An 18,176-nucleotide genomic window follows, 5' to 3' on the forward strand; every position below is an offset into this window, starting at 1 on the left:
TATTATTATTATTATTATTATTATTATTGAATTTTTTTTCTCAGACTTAAGTCTGGTTAAAAATGGAACGTGACGCGGACCTCGATCAAGCGTGACTTCCTTGTAACTGTATGGTATATGTTATATTGCATTTAGGAACTTTCGGGTAATTGAACATGTATGAATAATTACAGATTTTTGTAGTTGTATATATATGTTTGGATGTAGCTGTATTGCATTGATGTACTGGTGGATATTGTGAGGTATGACTCCTGTAGTTGATAGTATAATTGGATAATGTCGACTTTATCCTGATGCCACATGTCCTTGACTTCCTCAGCCAGTTGGATGTATTTTTCAATTTTTTCTCCTGTTTTCTTCTGTATATTTGTTGTGTTGGGTATGGATATTTCAATTAGTTGTGTTAATTTCTTCTTTTTATTGATGAGTATGATGTCAGGTTTGTTATGTGGTGTTGTTTTATCTGTTATAATCGTTCTGTTCCAGTATAATTTGTATTCATCATTCTCCAGTACATTTTGTGGTGTGTACTTGTATGTGGGAACGTGTTGTTTTATTAGTTTATGTTTTATGGCAAGTTGTTGATGTATTATTTTTGCTACATTGTCATGTCTTCTGTGGTATTCTGTATTTGCTAGTATTGTACATCCGCTTGTGATGTGATCTACTGTTTCTATTTGTTGTTTGCAAAGTCTGCATTTATCTGTTGTGGTGTTGGGATCTTTAATAATATGCTTGCTGTAATATCTGGTGTTTATTGTTTGATCCTGTATTGCAATCATGAATCCTTCCGTCTCACTGTATATATTGCCTTTTCTTAGCCATGTGTTGGATGCGTCTTGATCTATGTGTGGCTGTGTTAGATGATACGGGTGCTTGCCGTGTAGTGTTTTCTTTTTCCAATATACTTTCTTTGTATCTGTTGATGTTATGTGATCTAAAGGGTTGTAGAAGTGGTTATGAAATTGCAATGGTGTAGCTGATGAATTTATATGAGTGATTGCTTTGTGTATTTTGCTAGTTTCTGCTCGTTCTAGAAAGAATTTTCTTAAATTGTCTACCTGTCCATAATGTAGGTTTTTTATATCTATAAATCCCCTTCCACCTTCCTTTCTGCTTAATGTGAATCTTTCTGTTGCTGAATGTATGTTATGTATTCTATATTTGTGGCATTGTGATCGTGTAAGTGTATTGAGTGCTTCTAGGTCTGTGTCACTCCATTTCACTACTCCAAATGAGTAGGTCAATACTGGTATAGCATAAGTATTTATAGCTTTTGTCTTGTTTCTTGCTGTCAATTCTGTTTTCAGTATTTTTGTTAGTCTTTGTCTATATTTTTCTTTTAGTTCTTCTTTAATATTTGTATTATCTATTCCTATTTTTTGTCTGTATCCTAGGTATTTATAGGCATCTGTTTTTTCCATCGCTTCTATGCAGTCGCTGTGGTTATCCAATATGTAATCTTCTTGTTTAGTGTGTTTTCCCTTGACTATGCTATTTTTCTTACATTTGGCTGTTCCAAAAGCCACATTTATATCATTCCTGAATACTTCTGTTATCTTTAGTAATTGGTTGAGTTGTTGATTTGTTGCTGCCAGTAGTTTTAGATCATCCATGTATAGCAAATGTGTGATTTTGTGTGGGTATGTTCCAGTAATATTGTATCCATAATTTGTTTTATTTAGCATGTTGGATAGTGGGTTCAGACCAAGGCAGAACCAGAAAGGACTTAATGAGTCTCCTTGGTATATTCCACGCTTAATCTGTATTGGCTGTGATGTGATGTTATCTGAATTTGTTTGGATATTAAGTGTGGTTTTCCAGTTTTTCATTACTGTGTTTAGAAACTGTATCAATTTAGGATCTACTTTGTATATTTCCAATATCTGTAGTAACCATGAGTGGGGTACACTATCAAAGGCTTTTTGGTAATCAATGTAAGCGTAGTGTAGGGACCTTTGTTTAGTTTTCGCTTAATATGTCACCTCTGTATCTATTATCAGTAGCTCTTTACATCCTCGTGCTCCTTTGCAGCAGCCTTTTTGTTCTTCATTTATAATTTTGTTCTGTGTTGTATGTGTCATTAATTTCTGTGTGATGACTGAAGTTAATATTTTGTATATTGTTGGTAGGCATGTTATGGGGCGATATTTAGCTGGGTTTGCTGTGTCTGCTTGATCTTTAGGTTTCAGATAGGTTATTCCATGTGCAAGTGTATCAGGGAATGTGTATGGGTCTGCAATGTAACTGTTAAATAATTTAGTTAGATGTGAATGTGTTGAGGTGAACTTCTTTAGCCAGTAATTTGCTATTTTATCATTTCCAGGGGCTTTCCAATTGTGTGTAGGATTAATTGCTCGGGTGACTTCATGTTGCAAAATTATCACTTCAGGCATTTGTTGTATCATCTTGTATGTGTCTGTTTCTGCTTGTATCCACCGTGCATGCCTGTTATATTGTACCGGGTTTGACCATATGTTGCTCCAGAAGTGTTCCATGTCTGTTATGTTTGGTGGATTGTCTATTTTAATGTGTGTGTTATCTATTGTTTGGTAAAATCTCTTTTGGTTTGTGCTGAATGTTTGGTTTTGTTTCCTTCTATTTTCACTTTTTTTGTATCTTCTAAGTCGTTTGGCCAATGCTTGTAATTTCTGCTTCTTTTCATCTAATTGCTCTATTGCTTCTTGTTGTGAGATTTTACCTAACCTTTTTCGTTTTTTGTCTGATATTTCATTTCTTATAAATTGTGTTAGCTGTCCAATGTCTTTTCTCAGTTTTTCTATTCTGATCTGTAGCCTGTGTTGCCATGCTGGTTTTGTGGGTTTCTTCTGTGTGTTGGTTTGTTCTGATCTCTGCCTAGTGTGTATATTTAGTGTAGTGAGTGCTCCTATATAAACCAGTAGTTGTAACTCTTCCATAGTTGTGTTTTCATTTATTTTGTTGTGTATGATTGTGTTGATAGTTTTTATTGTTGTTTCGACTTGTGGGTTATTTGGCGGTCTATGCAAGAATGGTCTAATGTCTGTATTTGTGTCTTTGTATTCTATATATGTCAGCTGAAATTTCTCTTCTATATCTAACACGTGTGTCTCTTCGTGTTCTATTTGTGCTTGTTCTGGTGGCTGTGTTAAGATTTCGTTTTCCTCTGATTGTTTAATTGATGCGTGTTGGTCTTTGTTTGTTTGCTCTGGGATGTTTGAGTCCATTACTGTGTTTTCTTCTTCTTCTGATTGCACATTATTTTGTTCCAGTATTTGTTGTACTTGTTGTTTGATGTTTTCTAATTCTGACTGGGGTATCCTGTTATTTTTGATTATTACACGGATCTGATCAGCTAGTCGTTGTTCTGTTAAAAATTTTAATTCCGGGTATCTGGTAATAAATGTTGTGTATACTTGTGATCTGTATCCAGTTGTGTTGGTTCCTAGGTTTGTTGCTTGGTAATAACAGAACATGAGGTGTCGATTAACTTCATCTGACCATCTCATCCTCTGTCTTTGTTTTCCTTCTAGGGTGGTTGCAGGAAGCATATCCTGCAAAACACCTCTATTTGGATTTAAATCATTTTCCAGTTGGCTAGCAGTGTCGTTACCATTGTGGGCGGGCATAGGGTTCAACCGTCGTCCCCGACCATGACGGCGCTTGTCCGAGGCTTCTTTAGTTCTGTCCTGAACCAAGTAACCACACTAAAAGGGGGGTTAGCCCTATTAGTGGTTTGTTCTTTTCGTCGCCTTTTACGACTGGCAGAACATACCGGAGGCCTATTCTTTTATTTTATTATTATTATTATTATTATTATTATTATTATTAGAGTTATTGCTGTAGTGATCTTCAGTCCGAAAACTGGTTTAGTGCAGCTCTCCATGCTAGTCTGCATAGTGTGCAAATCTCTTCATCTTTATATAACAGCTGAAATCTACACTTTAATCAGCTTACTGTAATCAAGCCTTGGTCTCTTTTTACAATTCTTCTCTTACGTTATCCTCCATTACAAAACTGACTGCTCCGTGGTACCTCAGGATGTGTTCTATCAATCGATCCCTTCATTTAATCAAATTGTATCATAAATTTATTTTCTCCTCAATTCCATTCAGTTCATTTTCATTATTTATTCGATCTACCCATTTTATTCTTCTGTAGCACCACTTTTCAAAAGATTCCGTTCTCTTCTTGTCTATAATACACCATAAGAAAAAAATCTAAGCACCATGAAGGAATTATCCGAGTGGAACGGAAATCGGTAGATGTGATATACGTAAACAGATAATAAAAATTGCAGAAAAATTGATGACTTATCGTGAGAAAGAGCTTCACAGACTCAAAAAGTCAATAAAGCGTTTATTCTTCTGTGAGCCTTATGAGAGGTTGATTGATAGTTACTGAATTGATTGATTGTCATTGAATATCCTCATGAGGCATATCGTGCCAATTGGCGTGTTGGGTCGTCAAACGTTCTCCATTGGAGGGAGATCGGGGACCTTGTTGGCCAAGGTAGGTTTCATCCAGCACGAAAACATTCAGTAGAAACTCTCGCCGTATGCTATGTGGACTGGCATTATCTTGCTGGAATGTGAGCAAAGGGTGGCTTTCTATGAAGGGCAACAAAACGGAGCGTAGAATATCGTCGACGAATCGAGATGCCATAAGAGAGCCGCGGGTGACAACAAAAGGTGTCCTGATATGAAATGAAATTGCATTTCAGACCATCACTTCTGGTTGTCGGGCCGGATGGTGGGCGATAGTCAGGTTGGTATCCCACCGCTGTTCCGAGCGTCTCCACATAGGTCTGCGTCGATCACCAGAGATCAGCTCGAAGCGGAACTCATCACTGAAGACAGTTCTACTTCAGTCAATTAGATTCCAGGTGGAATGTGCCTAACAACACTGCAAACGGGCTTGTTGGTGTACGGAGGTCAATGGTTGTCGGTGCAAGGGGCGCCATGAACTCAGATCCTCTTTGTGAGCCGCCTTTTAAGGGGAGGTTTACTATCTTTGGCCCGAAGAAAGCATGTTCTTTGAGAATTTTTTGTCGAGATGTGTTATAGATATCAATGTCAAATTTGGTCAAAACGTTTACTGATATTTCCTACACAAACTGAAATTTTTGCGACTAGAAATATCGAAGAACAAAGGCGGAAGTGGCGTCGGAACAAAACCAAATTTTGCTGTAGACCTGCACGCGCGGTATTTCAGAGGTCAGCCGGCTCGTCTGAAAACGAAATTGAGTTGACGTTAGCGAAGTATATAAGGTTCTTTAGGAGTTGTATCTCGTTTAAGTTATTTGGACCATAGGAAACAAAATGGCGGCCATTTGGAAAAAATAGGATTTTTTCATTCATTTTTCGACTTCGCCGGCCAAGTAAAAATATTTATAGTTGATTGATCGGAATAAAAGTGGTACAACTCCAAGACAATTTAGTTAGGTTCGTCGGAAAGAAAGAATCGTGCTAATTGGTTGAGTACATTTGAAGTTACCATACCACGCGATTAAAAAAAAAAGTCATTTCGAGAAAAACGCGTTTGAAGTTTTGACTACATATAAATGCAATATTATGCAACGTACGTTCAATCTGCTATTCCGAGTCCATAAACTAGTCCTTCCTCTTCCTCATAGAGGGCGTCCTGCTCGATCTGGGCCATCCTGCGCTGCTCCAGAGCCGCTCGTTCGGCCGGTGACGTTTTCGGCCGCTTGAATCCGGTGGTCATCCAAATGCTTGGCGAACTGCGTCGAATGGTGTTCCAGGGTGATGTCCATCGTTGTCATGGTCTTCAGAATTGCTGAATACCCATCGTTGAAGCTGCTCACTGCCAGGAAAGTCGCAATCTCCACAGTCCCCGCACCAGAATGCAAATACTTGGGGGCTAACTTCCAAATACACGCATTCAAACTTTAATTGAATTTTTTGTGTTTCCTCCCAAGCATCTGTACAATAACTCATCCTCCGAACGAAAAAAACTGGTGCGTGAAAAAGGCCGATTTCAGGAAGGTGCATTTTTTTTGTTCTACCGCGAATAACAAACATTTCCGTTCCGTATTCGGAAAAACCGTCTCGGGGTGGATTCAAAACACTTTCATGGATCCGAAACTGCAATTTTAAAAAATCAATTTTTTGAACCAAAAAATAGTAAACCTGCCATTAGTGGCTCTTTCGGTCACTGAAGCGCCATTTGCACGTCGGATAGGTGATAACGATGAATCCGGGGCTCTGAGTGTCTCTCTGACGATTATTCCGTCTTCACGTCCTGTCGTCTCTCTAGGTCGACTGCTCTCTTTTTGATGCTGTGTTCGGCCATTGTTTACCCTTTCCTGCCAGCATCGTCGAATAGTGGCACCGCTCCTATTCAAATGCAGAGCGATTCGTCTATTACTCCAACCGTATTCTTTGAGCCCGACTACACACCTTGTCTGAAACGCTGATATCTACGTATATTGTTTACGCGCCTGTCTGTGAGACACAGTTACTGTCCAACCGGGTACACGGAATGAAATTCGAACAGACTTTATGCCATGGTATCGACATGCCTCCTGTTTACTATCCTTGACAGTTGTATGATGAAACTGCGCTGCTGCGTCACACATTCATCCATCGGCCGCCAAAGTTTATAATTTTTCATTTTCCATCTATAATTATATAAACATCAATTTGTGACCAGTTTTCCTAAGTCCTTTGTGGTGCGTCATTTTGTTTGCTTAGAATGTATTTATTGTCCACGTTTCACCTCCATGAAAGGCTACACTCCAGACGAATGCTTTCAGAAAAGACTTTCTAACACTTATATCTGTATTTGAAGGAAACAAATTTCTGTTTTTTGGAAACGCGTTTTTTGCTGTGGTCAGCCTGCATTTTCTGTTATCTCTGATTTTGGCATTCCCAGTTATTTACGTCATACATACAATTTTTGGCGACACATGGATATTTCTAATGCTCTACATTGGACCAGAGCACTTCTACAGGCAGTCCTCCAAGCGTCGTACGACACAGGTTATGATCGTGTGGTCCGCTACATGCGCTAATACGTCTGCCGCCACAGAGAGCTCTAACACCAGGATCTACTTCCATCATCCGCCAAATGGATCACAGGCAACGATTCCTCCCCCGTTCAAAAGCTAAAAGCATCCTCACAGCTTTGTTTTGTCAGCTGTCGCAGATCAGCAGTTGTACCAGGTCATCAGCTGTTACCAGTCCCACTTGCTAAACTGTCATACACAACTGCAGCAGTTATAGGCCAGCAGCTATCTTTTATTGATCATCGGACAGTAAATACCGAGCGCCGATGTGGATATCGTTGTTAGAGTCTGAACAGCAGTGCAGACTGAACAGTTGGGACATTAGTTAGCCAACGTTCACAGAGTTTACGTTAGAGGTGTATTCAGAACTTTTACTACAGTGCCACGTATGTTCGTCACTCTGCATATTCATTTTGTACGTAATTTTATTAAATGCTTATTAATATCTCTGCCGGCCGGAGTGGCCGAGCGGTTAAAGGCGCTATAGTCTGGAACCGCACGACCGCCACGGTCGCAGGTTCGAATCCTGCCTCGGGCATGGATGTGTGTGATGTCCTTAGGTTAGTTAGGTTTAAGTAGTTCTAAGTTCTAGGGGACTTATGACCACAGCAGTTGAGTCCCATAGTGCTCAGAGCCATTTGAACCATTTTATTAATATCTCTTATTGTCTTGCCCATCTTATTTAAGTTCTATCTTAATTAGCCCAGGGACGACACTAGTTGGAAGGACGCAACCTGTATACAGCCACTAATTTTCTGTGGTAGGAGGTCCACTTTATGCTACCATTTATGCTGTGTGCCAAACTTATTTGGTATATACGATAGGTTTCTTGCATTCCAGGAGCAACCTAAAGCAATCTTGAGGTGACCATTCAGGTCACAATACATGTAATAACTAAGGATTACAAAATGCCGTAGATGAAAAACAGATACATAATGCTGGAAGGGTAGTTACTGGGTTGGTTGCAGCAACAGAGCACTGTATGACTTATCAGTTCGCAGGTAGAAAGTAGAGATCAGAAGCGGAGCTAGTCGAGTCTGATGTTGGGGATTGCATACCTAAGAAATCAAGTCGCCCCTGTATATTCGCCAATGCAAACTCAGCGCCTTATCGGCTTCATTCCTTCTTTCCTTCCGTAGCTCCGCGAGTGTAACGAATCTGACATCGATGGTGCTGCGTTCGCTTCCTAATCGACGACTCGATCTCTCTCACGGAAGCGTTCACGAGTGTATGACAAATATTGACGTACCGTGGAAGCTGAGTGACAATCTTTGTTGTAAACTAGCACTGGCAGGGATAAATGAAATCAGACGGATGACGAAGCTAGTTTTTCTGAGGCTGTGGAGGGTGTAAGACAAAAATCGAATGATACAGGGTGTTGTTCTTGTGGTCTTCAGTCCAGAGACTGATTTGATGAAGCTCTCCATGCGACTCTATCCTGTGCAAGCTTCTTCATCTCCCAGTACCTACTGCAACCTACATCCTTCTGAATCTTTTTAGTGTATTCATCTCTTGGTCTCCTTCTACGATTTTCACCCTTCACGCTGCCCTCCAATCCCTTGATGCCTCAGAATATGCCCTACCAACCGATCCCTTTTTCTAGTCAAGTTGTGCCACAAACTCCACTTCTCCCCAATTCTATTCAATACCTCCTCATTAGTTATGTGATCTACCCATCTAATCTTCAGCATTCTTCTGTAGCATCACATTTCGAAAGCTTCTATTCTCTTCTCGTCCAAACTATTTATCGTCCATGTTTCACTTCTATACATGGCTACACACCATGCAAATACTTTCAGAAACGAATTCCTGACACTTAAATCTATACACTTTCCTTGCCATTGCCAGTCGACATTTTATATCCTCTCTACTTCGACCATCATCAGTAATTTTGCTCCCCAAATAGCAAAACCCCTTTACTACTTTTAAGTGTCTCATTTCCTAATCTAATTCCGGCAGTATCATCCGATTTAATTAGACTACATTCCATTATACTCGTTTTGTTTTTGTTGATGTTCATCTTATATCCTCATTTCAAGACACTGCCCTTCCTTTCAACTGCTCTTCCAAGTCCTTTGCTGTATCTGACAGAATTACAATGTCATCGGCGAACATCAAAGCTTTTATTTCTTCTCCATGGATTTTAATACCTACTGCGAATTTTTCTTTTGTTTCTTTTACTGCTTGCTCAATATACAGATTGAATAACATCGGGAATAGGCTACAACCATGTCTCACTCCCTTCCCAACCACTGCTTCGCTTTCATGCCCTTCGACTCTTATAACAGCCATGTGGTTTCTGTACAAATTGTAAATAGCCTTTCGCTCCCTGTATTTTACCCCTGCCACCTTCAGAATTTGGAAGAGAGTATTCCACTCAACATTCTCAAAAGCTTTCTCTACGTCTACAAACTCTAAAAAAGTAGGTTTACCTTTCCTTAATATATTTTCTAAGGTAAGTCGTAGGGTCAGTATTGCCTTACGTGTTCCAACACTTCCAAACTGATCTTCCCCGAGGTAGGCTTCTACCAGATTTTCCATTCGTCTGTTTATAATTCGTGTTAGTATTTTGCAGCCGTGGCTTATTAAACCGATAGTTCGGTAATTTTCACATCTGCGAACATCTGCTTTCTTTGGGATTGGAATTTAATATTCTTCTTGAAGTCTGAGGGCATTTCGCCTGTCTCATACATCTTACTCACTAGATGGTAGAGTTTTGTTAGGACTGGCTCTCCCAAGGCTGTCATTAGTTCTAATGGGATGATGTCTACTCCCGGAGCCTAGTTTCGACTTAGGTCTTTCAGTGCTCTGTCAAACTCTTCACGCAGTATAGTATCTCCCAACTCATCTTCATCCTCTTCCATTTCCATTATATTGTCCTCAAGTACATCGCCCATGTATAGACCATCTACATACTCCTTCCACCTTTCTGCTTTCCCTTCTTTGCTTAGAACTGTGTTTCCATCTGAACTCTTCATATTCTTGCAAGTGGTTCTCTTTTCTCCAAAGGTCTCTTTAATTTTCCTGTAGTCAGTATCTATCTTACCCCTAGTGAGATAAGCCTCTACATCCTTACATTTGTCCTCTAGCCATCCCTGCTTAGTCATTTTGCACTTCCTATCGTTCTCATTTTTGAGACGTTTGTATTCCTTTTTGCCTTTTTCATTTAGAGCATTTTTGTATTTTCTTCTTTCATCAATTAAATTCAATATCTCTTCTGTTACCCAAGGATTTCTATTAGCCCTCGTCATTTTACCTAATTGATCCTCTGCTACCTTCACTATTTCGTCTCTTAAGGCTACCCATTCTTCTTCTACTGTATTTCTTTCCCCCATTCTTGTCAATCGTTCCCTAACGCTGTCCCTGAGGCTCTCTGCAACCTCTGGTTCTTTCAGTTTATCCAGGTCCCACCTCCTTAATTTCGCACCTTTTTGCAGTTTCTTCAGTTTTAATCTACAGTTCATAACCAATAGATTGGTGTCAGAGTCCACATCTGCCCCTGGAAATGTCTTACAATTTAAAACGTGCTTCCTGAATATCTGTCTTACCATTATATAATCTATATGATACCTACCAGTATCTTCAGGCTTCTTCCATAAATACAACCTTCTTTCAGGATTCTTGAACCAAGTGTTAGCTATGATTAATTTATGCTCTGTGCAAAATTCTACCAGGCGGCTTCCTTTTTCATTCCTTACTCCCATTCCACATTCACCTACTACGTTTCCTTCTCTTCCTCCTCCTACTGTCGATTTCCAGCCACCCATGACTATTTAATTTTCGTGTCACTTCACTATCTGAATAATTTATTTTATCTCATCATACATTTCATCAATCTCTTCGACATCTCCGGAGCTAGTTGGCATATAAACTTGTACAGCTGTGGTAGGTGTGGGCTTCGTACCTACCTGGCCACAATAATGCGTTCACTATGGTGTTTGTAGTAGCTTACCCGTATTCTTATTTTCCTACTCAGTATTAAACCTACTACTCCGTTACGCCTATTTGATTTTGTGTTTATCACCCTGTATTCACCTGACCAGAAGTCTTGTTCCTCCTGCCACCGAACTTCACTAATTCCCAATATATCTAATTTTAACTTATCCATTTCCCTTTTTAAATTTCCTAACCTACCTGCCCGATTAAGGGATCTGACATTCCACGCTCCGATCCGTAGAACGCCAGTTTTCTTTCTCCTGATAACAACGTGCTCTTGAGTAGTCCCCGGCCGGAGACCCGAATGGGGAACTATTTTACCTCCAGAATATTTTACCCAAGAGGACGCCATCATCATTTATCCATACAGTAAAGCTGCATGCCCTCGGGAAAAATTACGGCCATAGTCTCCCTTTGCTTTCAGCTGCTCGCAGTACCAGCACAGCATGGCCGTTTTGGTTACTGTTACAATTCCAGATCAGCAAACATCCAGAATTTTTCCCCTGCAACTACTGTAAAGGCTGCTGCCCCTCTTCAGGAACCACACGTTTGTCTTGCCTCTCAACAGATACCCCTCCGTTGTGGTTGCACCTACGGTACGGCTATCTGTATCGCTGAGGCATGCAAGCCTCCCCATCAACGGCAAGGTCCATGGTTCATGGGGATACAGGATATGAGACAACAAATGTGGTCCATTACAGAAAGGTTGATATATGGAAAAAGTTCGATGCTGCAGCCAACCTTTCAAACTAAAAACAAAGTTTTCCAATCTAAACAAAGTGATTATATTCTTCCTCATTTCACCTCAGCCATGTGCTCCATCAAACGGAAACAGGGTACAGAGCAATGTCACTTTTTCGTCCGTGCAGTCAAATGTGCTCTATTTGCGTATTCTATTGGTCATGTCAAATTCCGTTTATGGCTAATAGCGTCTTATGTATCCTATCATTCATTTTTTTTAACTTTTCGGAAGACTGTTTCAATTTATTTCAGTAATTAATCACAAATTAGACGATACACTTCGTTTTTATATGTTTTCTTGTGCTGTCATCACAGACTCACTGATGTATCGGAAAGAGTGTAGTGTAATTGTTACACTTCTCTGAACAGAAATTAAATATTAAATAAATTTACAGCAGTCTTCAGAAATTTTTATGGTTCAAAATGGCTCAAATGGCTCTGAGCACTATGGGACTCAACTTCTGAGGTCATTAGTCCCCTAGAACTTAGAACCAGTTAAACCTAACTAACCTAAGGATGACACACATCTATGCCCGAGGCAGGATTCGAACCTGCGACCGTAGCGGTCTCGCGGTTTCAGACTGCAGCGCCTATAACCGCACGGCCACTTCGGCCGGCGAAATTTTTATACGTATATAAATACATATAAGTATTTCCTACCAGACACTGGGAAGTAATGGTCAGAGACTGTAGTCCCCACCAGAAGAGGGACAAATTGGGCTTAAAAAATATGTGGGAACAAAATGAGAGCTCCTTGGAGACGCTAAAGATTGAATACGAGGACCAATCGCACATGATACCAATTTTTTATCTCCAAGAAGGAGCTGTGCGACATAAACGAAAGTTGGTGGGGTGTTTCTGCACCTGAAGGATTCTCTATTTTCAAATTTCGTGTCCGTCGCATAGGAGTGGCGCTACTAGGATGCAAATAAAGTTTGCTTTAAATACACGCCGTAACGGTCATGAGCGTTAGTTACCTTGGAGACTGGACGTGATGAGTTGACGTTAGATGAGACTGGCTTTAAATCGATAAAGCCATTATCAGTACCTCACTGAGCTTCAACGAGATCGTGTAAAAGGGATATGAGAAGCTGGATCCTTGTGCAATATTACAGAAAGGCTTGGTAGGCATGTAGGTACTGTGCATGATTGCTAGCAGCGGTGGTCATGAGAATGTACGATCGCAAGGAGACTGGGCTCAGGACGGCCACCTGGCACTACCGAGAGGGAAGAACAAAGCGTTCGGAGTATGATTCTGGCGCGTCATATTACATCTGCAGCAGCGATGTGGGCGGCAGTTGGCAGCATTCTTGTGATTATCTCACTCACCCTTACTGCAAATCTGTACTCAGCCTGGTGATTCGACTGTTGCTCTGCCATTCATGAAGAGCATTCCACAGGCTGTTTTCCAACAGGATACCGCTCGTCCACAAATCACTGTTGTAACCCAGCATGCTCTACAGTGTCGACATGTTGCCTAGACTTGCTCGCTCACCAGACAAGTCTTCAATCGAGCACATATGGAACATCATCAGACGGCAACACAATTTCATCCAAAATCAGCATTAAGAGCCCCCCTATTTACCGATCAAGCGCAACAGGTATGGAACTCCATCCCACAAAAAGAAATCCGGCATCAACATTCTGGCGGTTATGCCGGTTATTAATGTACCATCATTTGACATTTGCAACAGTTTATCTCGTGCTTACGTTATTCTGTGATATAGCAATGTTAATCACTTAAATTTGCCACCTAGGCAAACGTATTCCACAAATTTTATTTCTCGTTAATTATTTTTGTGTGTTACGATTTTTTCGGGATGTCCCAGCTGACTGCCTCCTTATATATTTTCGAAAAGGAACAAAATATGAAAAATTCAATTGACCTGGGACGTACCTATGTCAATGGCTCACACAATGAGTAGGACTGCACAATCCACAAACGTAAACAAAGAAGAGCATTCCTCAGACTGTTTTCCAACAGGATACCGCTCGTCCCCAAATCACTGTTGTAACCCAGCATGCTCTACAGTGTCGACATATCGCCTAGACTTGCTCGCTCACCAGACAATACAAATTTACGTTTTTCAAACAGCACGTGTATGTTTTTTTCTACGGAAATGAAAACTTAAATATAATTAGCGACGGTGACCCTCTTTTCAGTGTTCTAAACCTTATAATCTCTGAAGTACGTAGACTTTAAAGGTTGGCGACGACGCCATAGTTTCTGCTGTAATGCGCGGAGAAAGGTTGCCTGTAGCAGGCTTCATAACAGTGCAGGCAACCCGCCTTACGGCATTACAGCACCGTTGTCATTTTTTTAAGTCAATTTTTTTCCGAAAATATAAGGTTAAGGGCAATGAAACCAAGTCTGCCATCAGTAACTGTGTATATAGTTTTCATTTCTGTACCAAAACATTCACGTGCCATCTTAAAAAACTTAACTTCGTGTTAAAAGTGGTGTTTGTTTACTTGTAGGTTCAAATGGTTCTGAGTACTATAGGACTTAACATCTGAGGTCATCAGTCGCCTAGAACGTAGAAATACTTAAACCTAACTAACCTAAGGACATCACACACATCCATACCCGAGGCAGGATTTGAACCCGCGACCGTATCAGTCGCGCAGTTCCGTACTGAAGCGCCTAGAACCTCTCGGCCACAGCAACCGGCTTACTTGTAGGGACTGTGCATTTCTACTCATTGTGTGAGCCCTTGAAACAGGCACATCACTGGCCAATTGTGTTTTTCACATTTTGTTTCATTTCAGAAATATGTCAGGTGGCGGAGTTATGTGGGGCGCCCAGTACATCCTCCTATACAGGGTGTCCCAGTTATCTTGTCCACCCTAAATATCTCTGGAACAATAACAGCTATTGGAAAACGACTTTCACCGGTATCAATGTAGGGCTGGGGCCCATGAATTTGGAAACATTCTAAAACGAAAGCATATGTGTTTTTTAACACAAACTTAAGTTTTTTTAAATGGACCTCCTATATTTTTTCTTCAGCAATCCATAGCATGACAAAGCACATACACAATGGCGTTGATTGTATTGCAATATTCCCATTACATCCCGAGATATTGAGACGCGAAGTTGACGCTTGAAACACCCGCACCGTGCTAGCGCACGTCCTGAGGCTCAGGCGTGAACCCCATGCAGCTGGATGGCAGCAGACCGTATTATTTGTTTCGGACCTCTTGATAAGTATGGAAGTGTGATTACGCATGTCAATCACATCGCGATTACGGGCAGCATGGGGTTCACGCCTGAGCCTCAGGACGTGCGCCAGCAGCGCATGTCGGGTGTTTCAAGCGTCAACTTCGCGTCTTAATACCTCGGGATGTAATGGGAATATTGCGATGCAATCAACGCCATTGTGTATGTGCTTTGTCATGCTATGGCTTTCTGAAGAAAAAATATAGGAGGTCCATTTTAAAAAAAACGTAAGTTTGTGTTAAAAAACACATATGCTTTCGTTTGAGAATGTTTCCAAATATGTACATTCATGGGCCCAGCCCTACATTGATACCGGTGAAAGTCGTTTTCCAATAGCTGTTATTGTTCCAGAGATATTTTGGGTGGACAAGATAGCTGGGACACCCTGTATAGAACGGTCAGAAACATTCTGAAAAGCTTGTAGGGGAGGTTGTGCTGATTAATAAGCATTTAGAAAAAAATTGTATACGTTGCGCTGTTTCCGAAGATTGAAGTTAGGCAATCAAGTCGTTGCACATGCAAATTCAAGTGCTTGTACTCGTTAAAAAAATGTAATGCACAGCAACCTGTGAGTCCGCAAGTTACCGGTTGTTCGAATCCTCATTAGCAGATAAAATGTACCTTTTTTTTGGAAGAGATAAATTTAAGCTAGGCGAGAAAAAGGTACGTTTGTTCGGTTTAAGGAAACCGAACGAAGAGCAAGTTTGGCGACACTATATTTGAAAGACTGCTAGAATTTGTGCGTATGACGTCTTGATGGACTAACTTCAGTGCTAAATAACTCGGAAATGGTAAAACGAAGCGATTTTTTTTCTCAGCACAAACTGCTCTGCAACACCCTTACAAGTTTTAATCTCATTCACGTCACGCTCACCGGTTGCTGCTGGTAGCGGCAATGTCGTGAGTCTCCCGTAATACACTACTGGCCATGAAAATTGCTACACCACGAAGATAACGTGGTACAGACGTGAAACTTAACGGACAGGAAGAAGATGCTGTGATATGCAAATGATTAGCTTTTCAGAGCTTTCACACAAGGTTGGCTCTGGTGGCGACACCTACAACGTGCTGACATGAGGAAACTTTCCAACCGATTAGGTATACACAAACAGCAGTTGATCGGCGTTGCCTGGTGAAACGTTGTTTTGATGCTTCGTGCAAGGAGAAGAAATGCGTACCATCACGTTTCCAACCTTGGTAAAGGTCGGATTGTAGCCAATCGCTATTACGGTTTATCGTATCGCAACATTGCTACTCCAGTTGGTCGAGATCCAATGACTGCTAGTAGAATATGGAATCGGTGTGTTCAGGAGGGTAATACGGAACGCCGTGCTGGATCCCAACGGCCTCGTATCACTAGCAGTCGAGATGACAGGCATCTTATCCACATGGCTCTAACGGATCGTGCAGCCACGTCTTCATCCCTGAGTCAACAGATGGGGACTTTTTCAAGACAACAACCATCTGCACGAACAGTTCGACGACGTTTGCAGCAGCATGGCAGCTCGGAGACCATGGCTACGGTTACCCTTGACGTTGCATCACAGACAGGACCACCTGCGATGGTGTACTCAACGACGAACCTGGGTGCACGAATGGCAAAACATTTTTTCAGATGAATGCAGGTTCTGTTTACAGCATCATGATGGTCGCATCCGTGTTTGGTGTCATCGCGGTGAACGCACATTGGAAGCGTGTATTCGTCATCATCATACTGGCGTATCACACGGCGTGATGGTATTGGGTGCCATTGGTTACACGTCTCGGCCACCTCTTGTTCACACTGACGGCACTTTGAACAGTGGACGTTACATTTCAGATGTGTTACGACCCGTGGCTCTACCCTTCATTCGATCCCTGCGAAACCCTACATTTCAGCAGGATAATGCACGACCGCATGTTGTAGGTCCTGTACAGGCCTTTCTGGATGCAGAAAATGTTCGATTGCTGCCCTGGCCAGCACTTTCTCCAGATCTCTCACCAAGTGAAAACGTCTGGTCAATGGTGGCCGAGCAACTGGCTCGTCACAATACGCCAGTCATTACTCTTGATGAACTGTGGTGTCGTGTTGAAGCTGCATGGGCAGCTCTACCTGTACACGCCATACAAGCTCTGTTCGACTCAATACCCAGGCGTATCAAGGCCGTTATTACGACCAGAAGTGGTTGTTCTGAGTACTGATTTCTCAGGATTTATGCACCCAAGTTGCGTGAAATTGTAATCATATATAATACATTTGTCCAATGAATATCCGTTTATCATCTGCATTTCTTCTTGGTGTAGCAATTTTAGTGGCCAGTAGTGTAGTTTCGCTTTCCTTTCTGCGCTGTATTCCAGTCGTAGACTCAAGCGAACGACTTTACAGTTAAATGGACAGTGGCGGAGACTTGCTAGTCGAGTGTCCGAGTGTATGGAGACCGCGGGATCAAATTATAGGTTTCGCTGGCGAGTTTAAAGCGAGGGTCGACAGCCCGTGTTAGCAGAGAGACGAGGCTTACCTGTTGAGGCTGCGGATGGCGGCCTTGAGCGCGTGGAAGTCCGGCCGGTCAGCCGGCTCGTCGGCCCAGCAACGCCGCAGCAGCTGCAGCACAGCTTCGTCCTCGTCAGGGGGCGCCCGCGACTGCTGCGGCGCGGGGCTCTTGGACGCCTCCGCAGTCCCTGCAACAGGTGAAGTCACATGCACGGCTGTCGCTGTCTGGTAAGTTGTACAGGGTCTGACTAAAGCAGCACTACGTTCCTTGACACTGGAACACACCGTTTCTCTGCGTCGACTTGTTTCGCAAGAGTGAAGAGGTCCACTCAACAGTCTCCTATTTTCTTCCAGAATATCGTAGCTCTGACAGGCTTCGCTGCCTAGCTGGTGTGAGGCAACGAGATTTTCCACACATTTTGTAGCCAAAAATTGGAAATAGTTTCGTTGAGTGGAAGCGAAATCTCGAACTAATTTTTAATATAAATGAGCAAGCTTTATCAGTGGAATTATATGAATGTTTTTATTCTGGATAACAGTTCAGAACATAAAATTTTAATTCTTATGTAAGATGATTTATTATGGGACAAGTGTGTGGTCATCCACATGAGTGCTAAAAGGAACTCGTTAAACTTCGGTCACACGATAAATCAGTCTAATATAAAAGCCGTAAATTCAACTAAATACCTAGGTATTACAATTACGAACGAGTTAAATTGGAAAGAACACACAGAAAATGTTGTGGGGAAGGCTAACCAAAGGCTGCGTTTTATTGGCAGGACACTTAGAAAATGTAACAG

General features: G+C 41.6%; 1 protein-coding gene across 1 annotated transcript in view; it reads right to left on the minus strand.

Moving 5' to 3' along the window:
* LOC126188506 (atrial natriuretic peptide receptor 1-like) overlaps nt 1-17,794 on the minus strand; it is an 832,550-nt gene extending 814,756 nt beyond the window's left edge. Inside the window, exons 1-2 of the mRNA XM_049930109.1 lie at nt 17,748-17,794; nt 17,405-17,650 (exon numbers count right to left, since the gene is read on the minus strand). Of these exons, the coding sequence (XP_049786066.1) occupies nt 17,405-17,650; nt 17,748-17,794 (293 nt within the window). The remainder of the gene's footprint in view (nt 1-17,404; nt 17,651-17,747) is intronic.
* Between the last annotated feature and the right edge of the window lie 382 nt (nt 17,795-18,176).

The sequence above is a fragment of the Schistocerca cancellata genome, chromosome 5 (genome assembly GCF_023864275.1).
Source record: "Schistocerca cancellata isolate TAMUIC-IGC-003103 chromosome 5, iqSchCanc2.1, whole genome shotgun sequence".
In the NCBI taxonomy this organism is placed as follows: domain Eukaryota; kingdom Metazoa; phylum Arthropoda; class Insecta; order Orthoptera; family Acrididae; genus Schistocerca; species Schistocerca cancellata.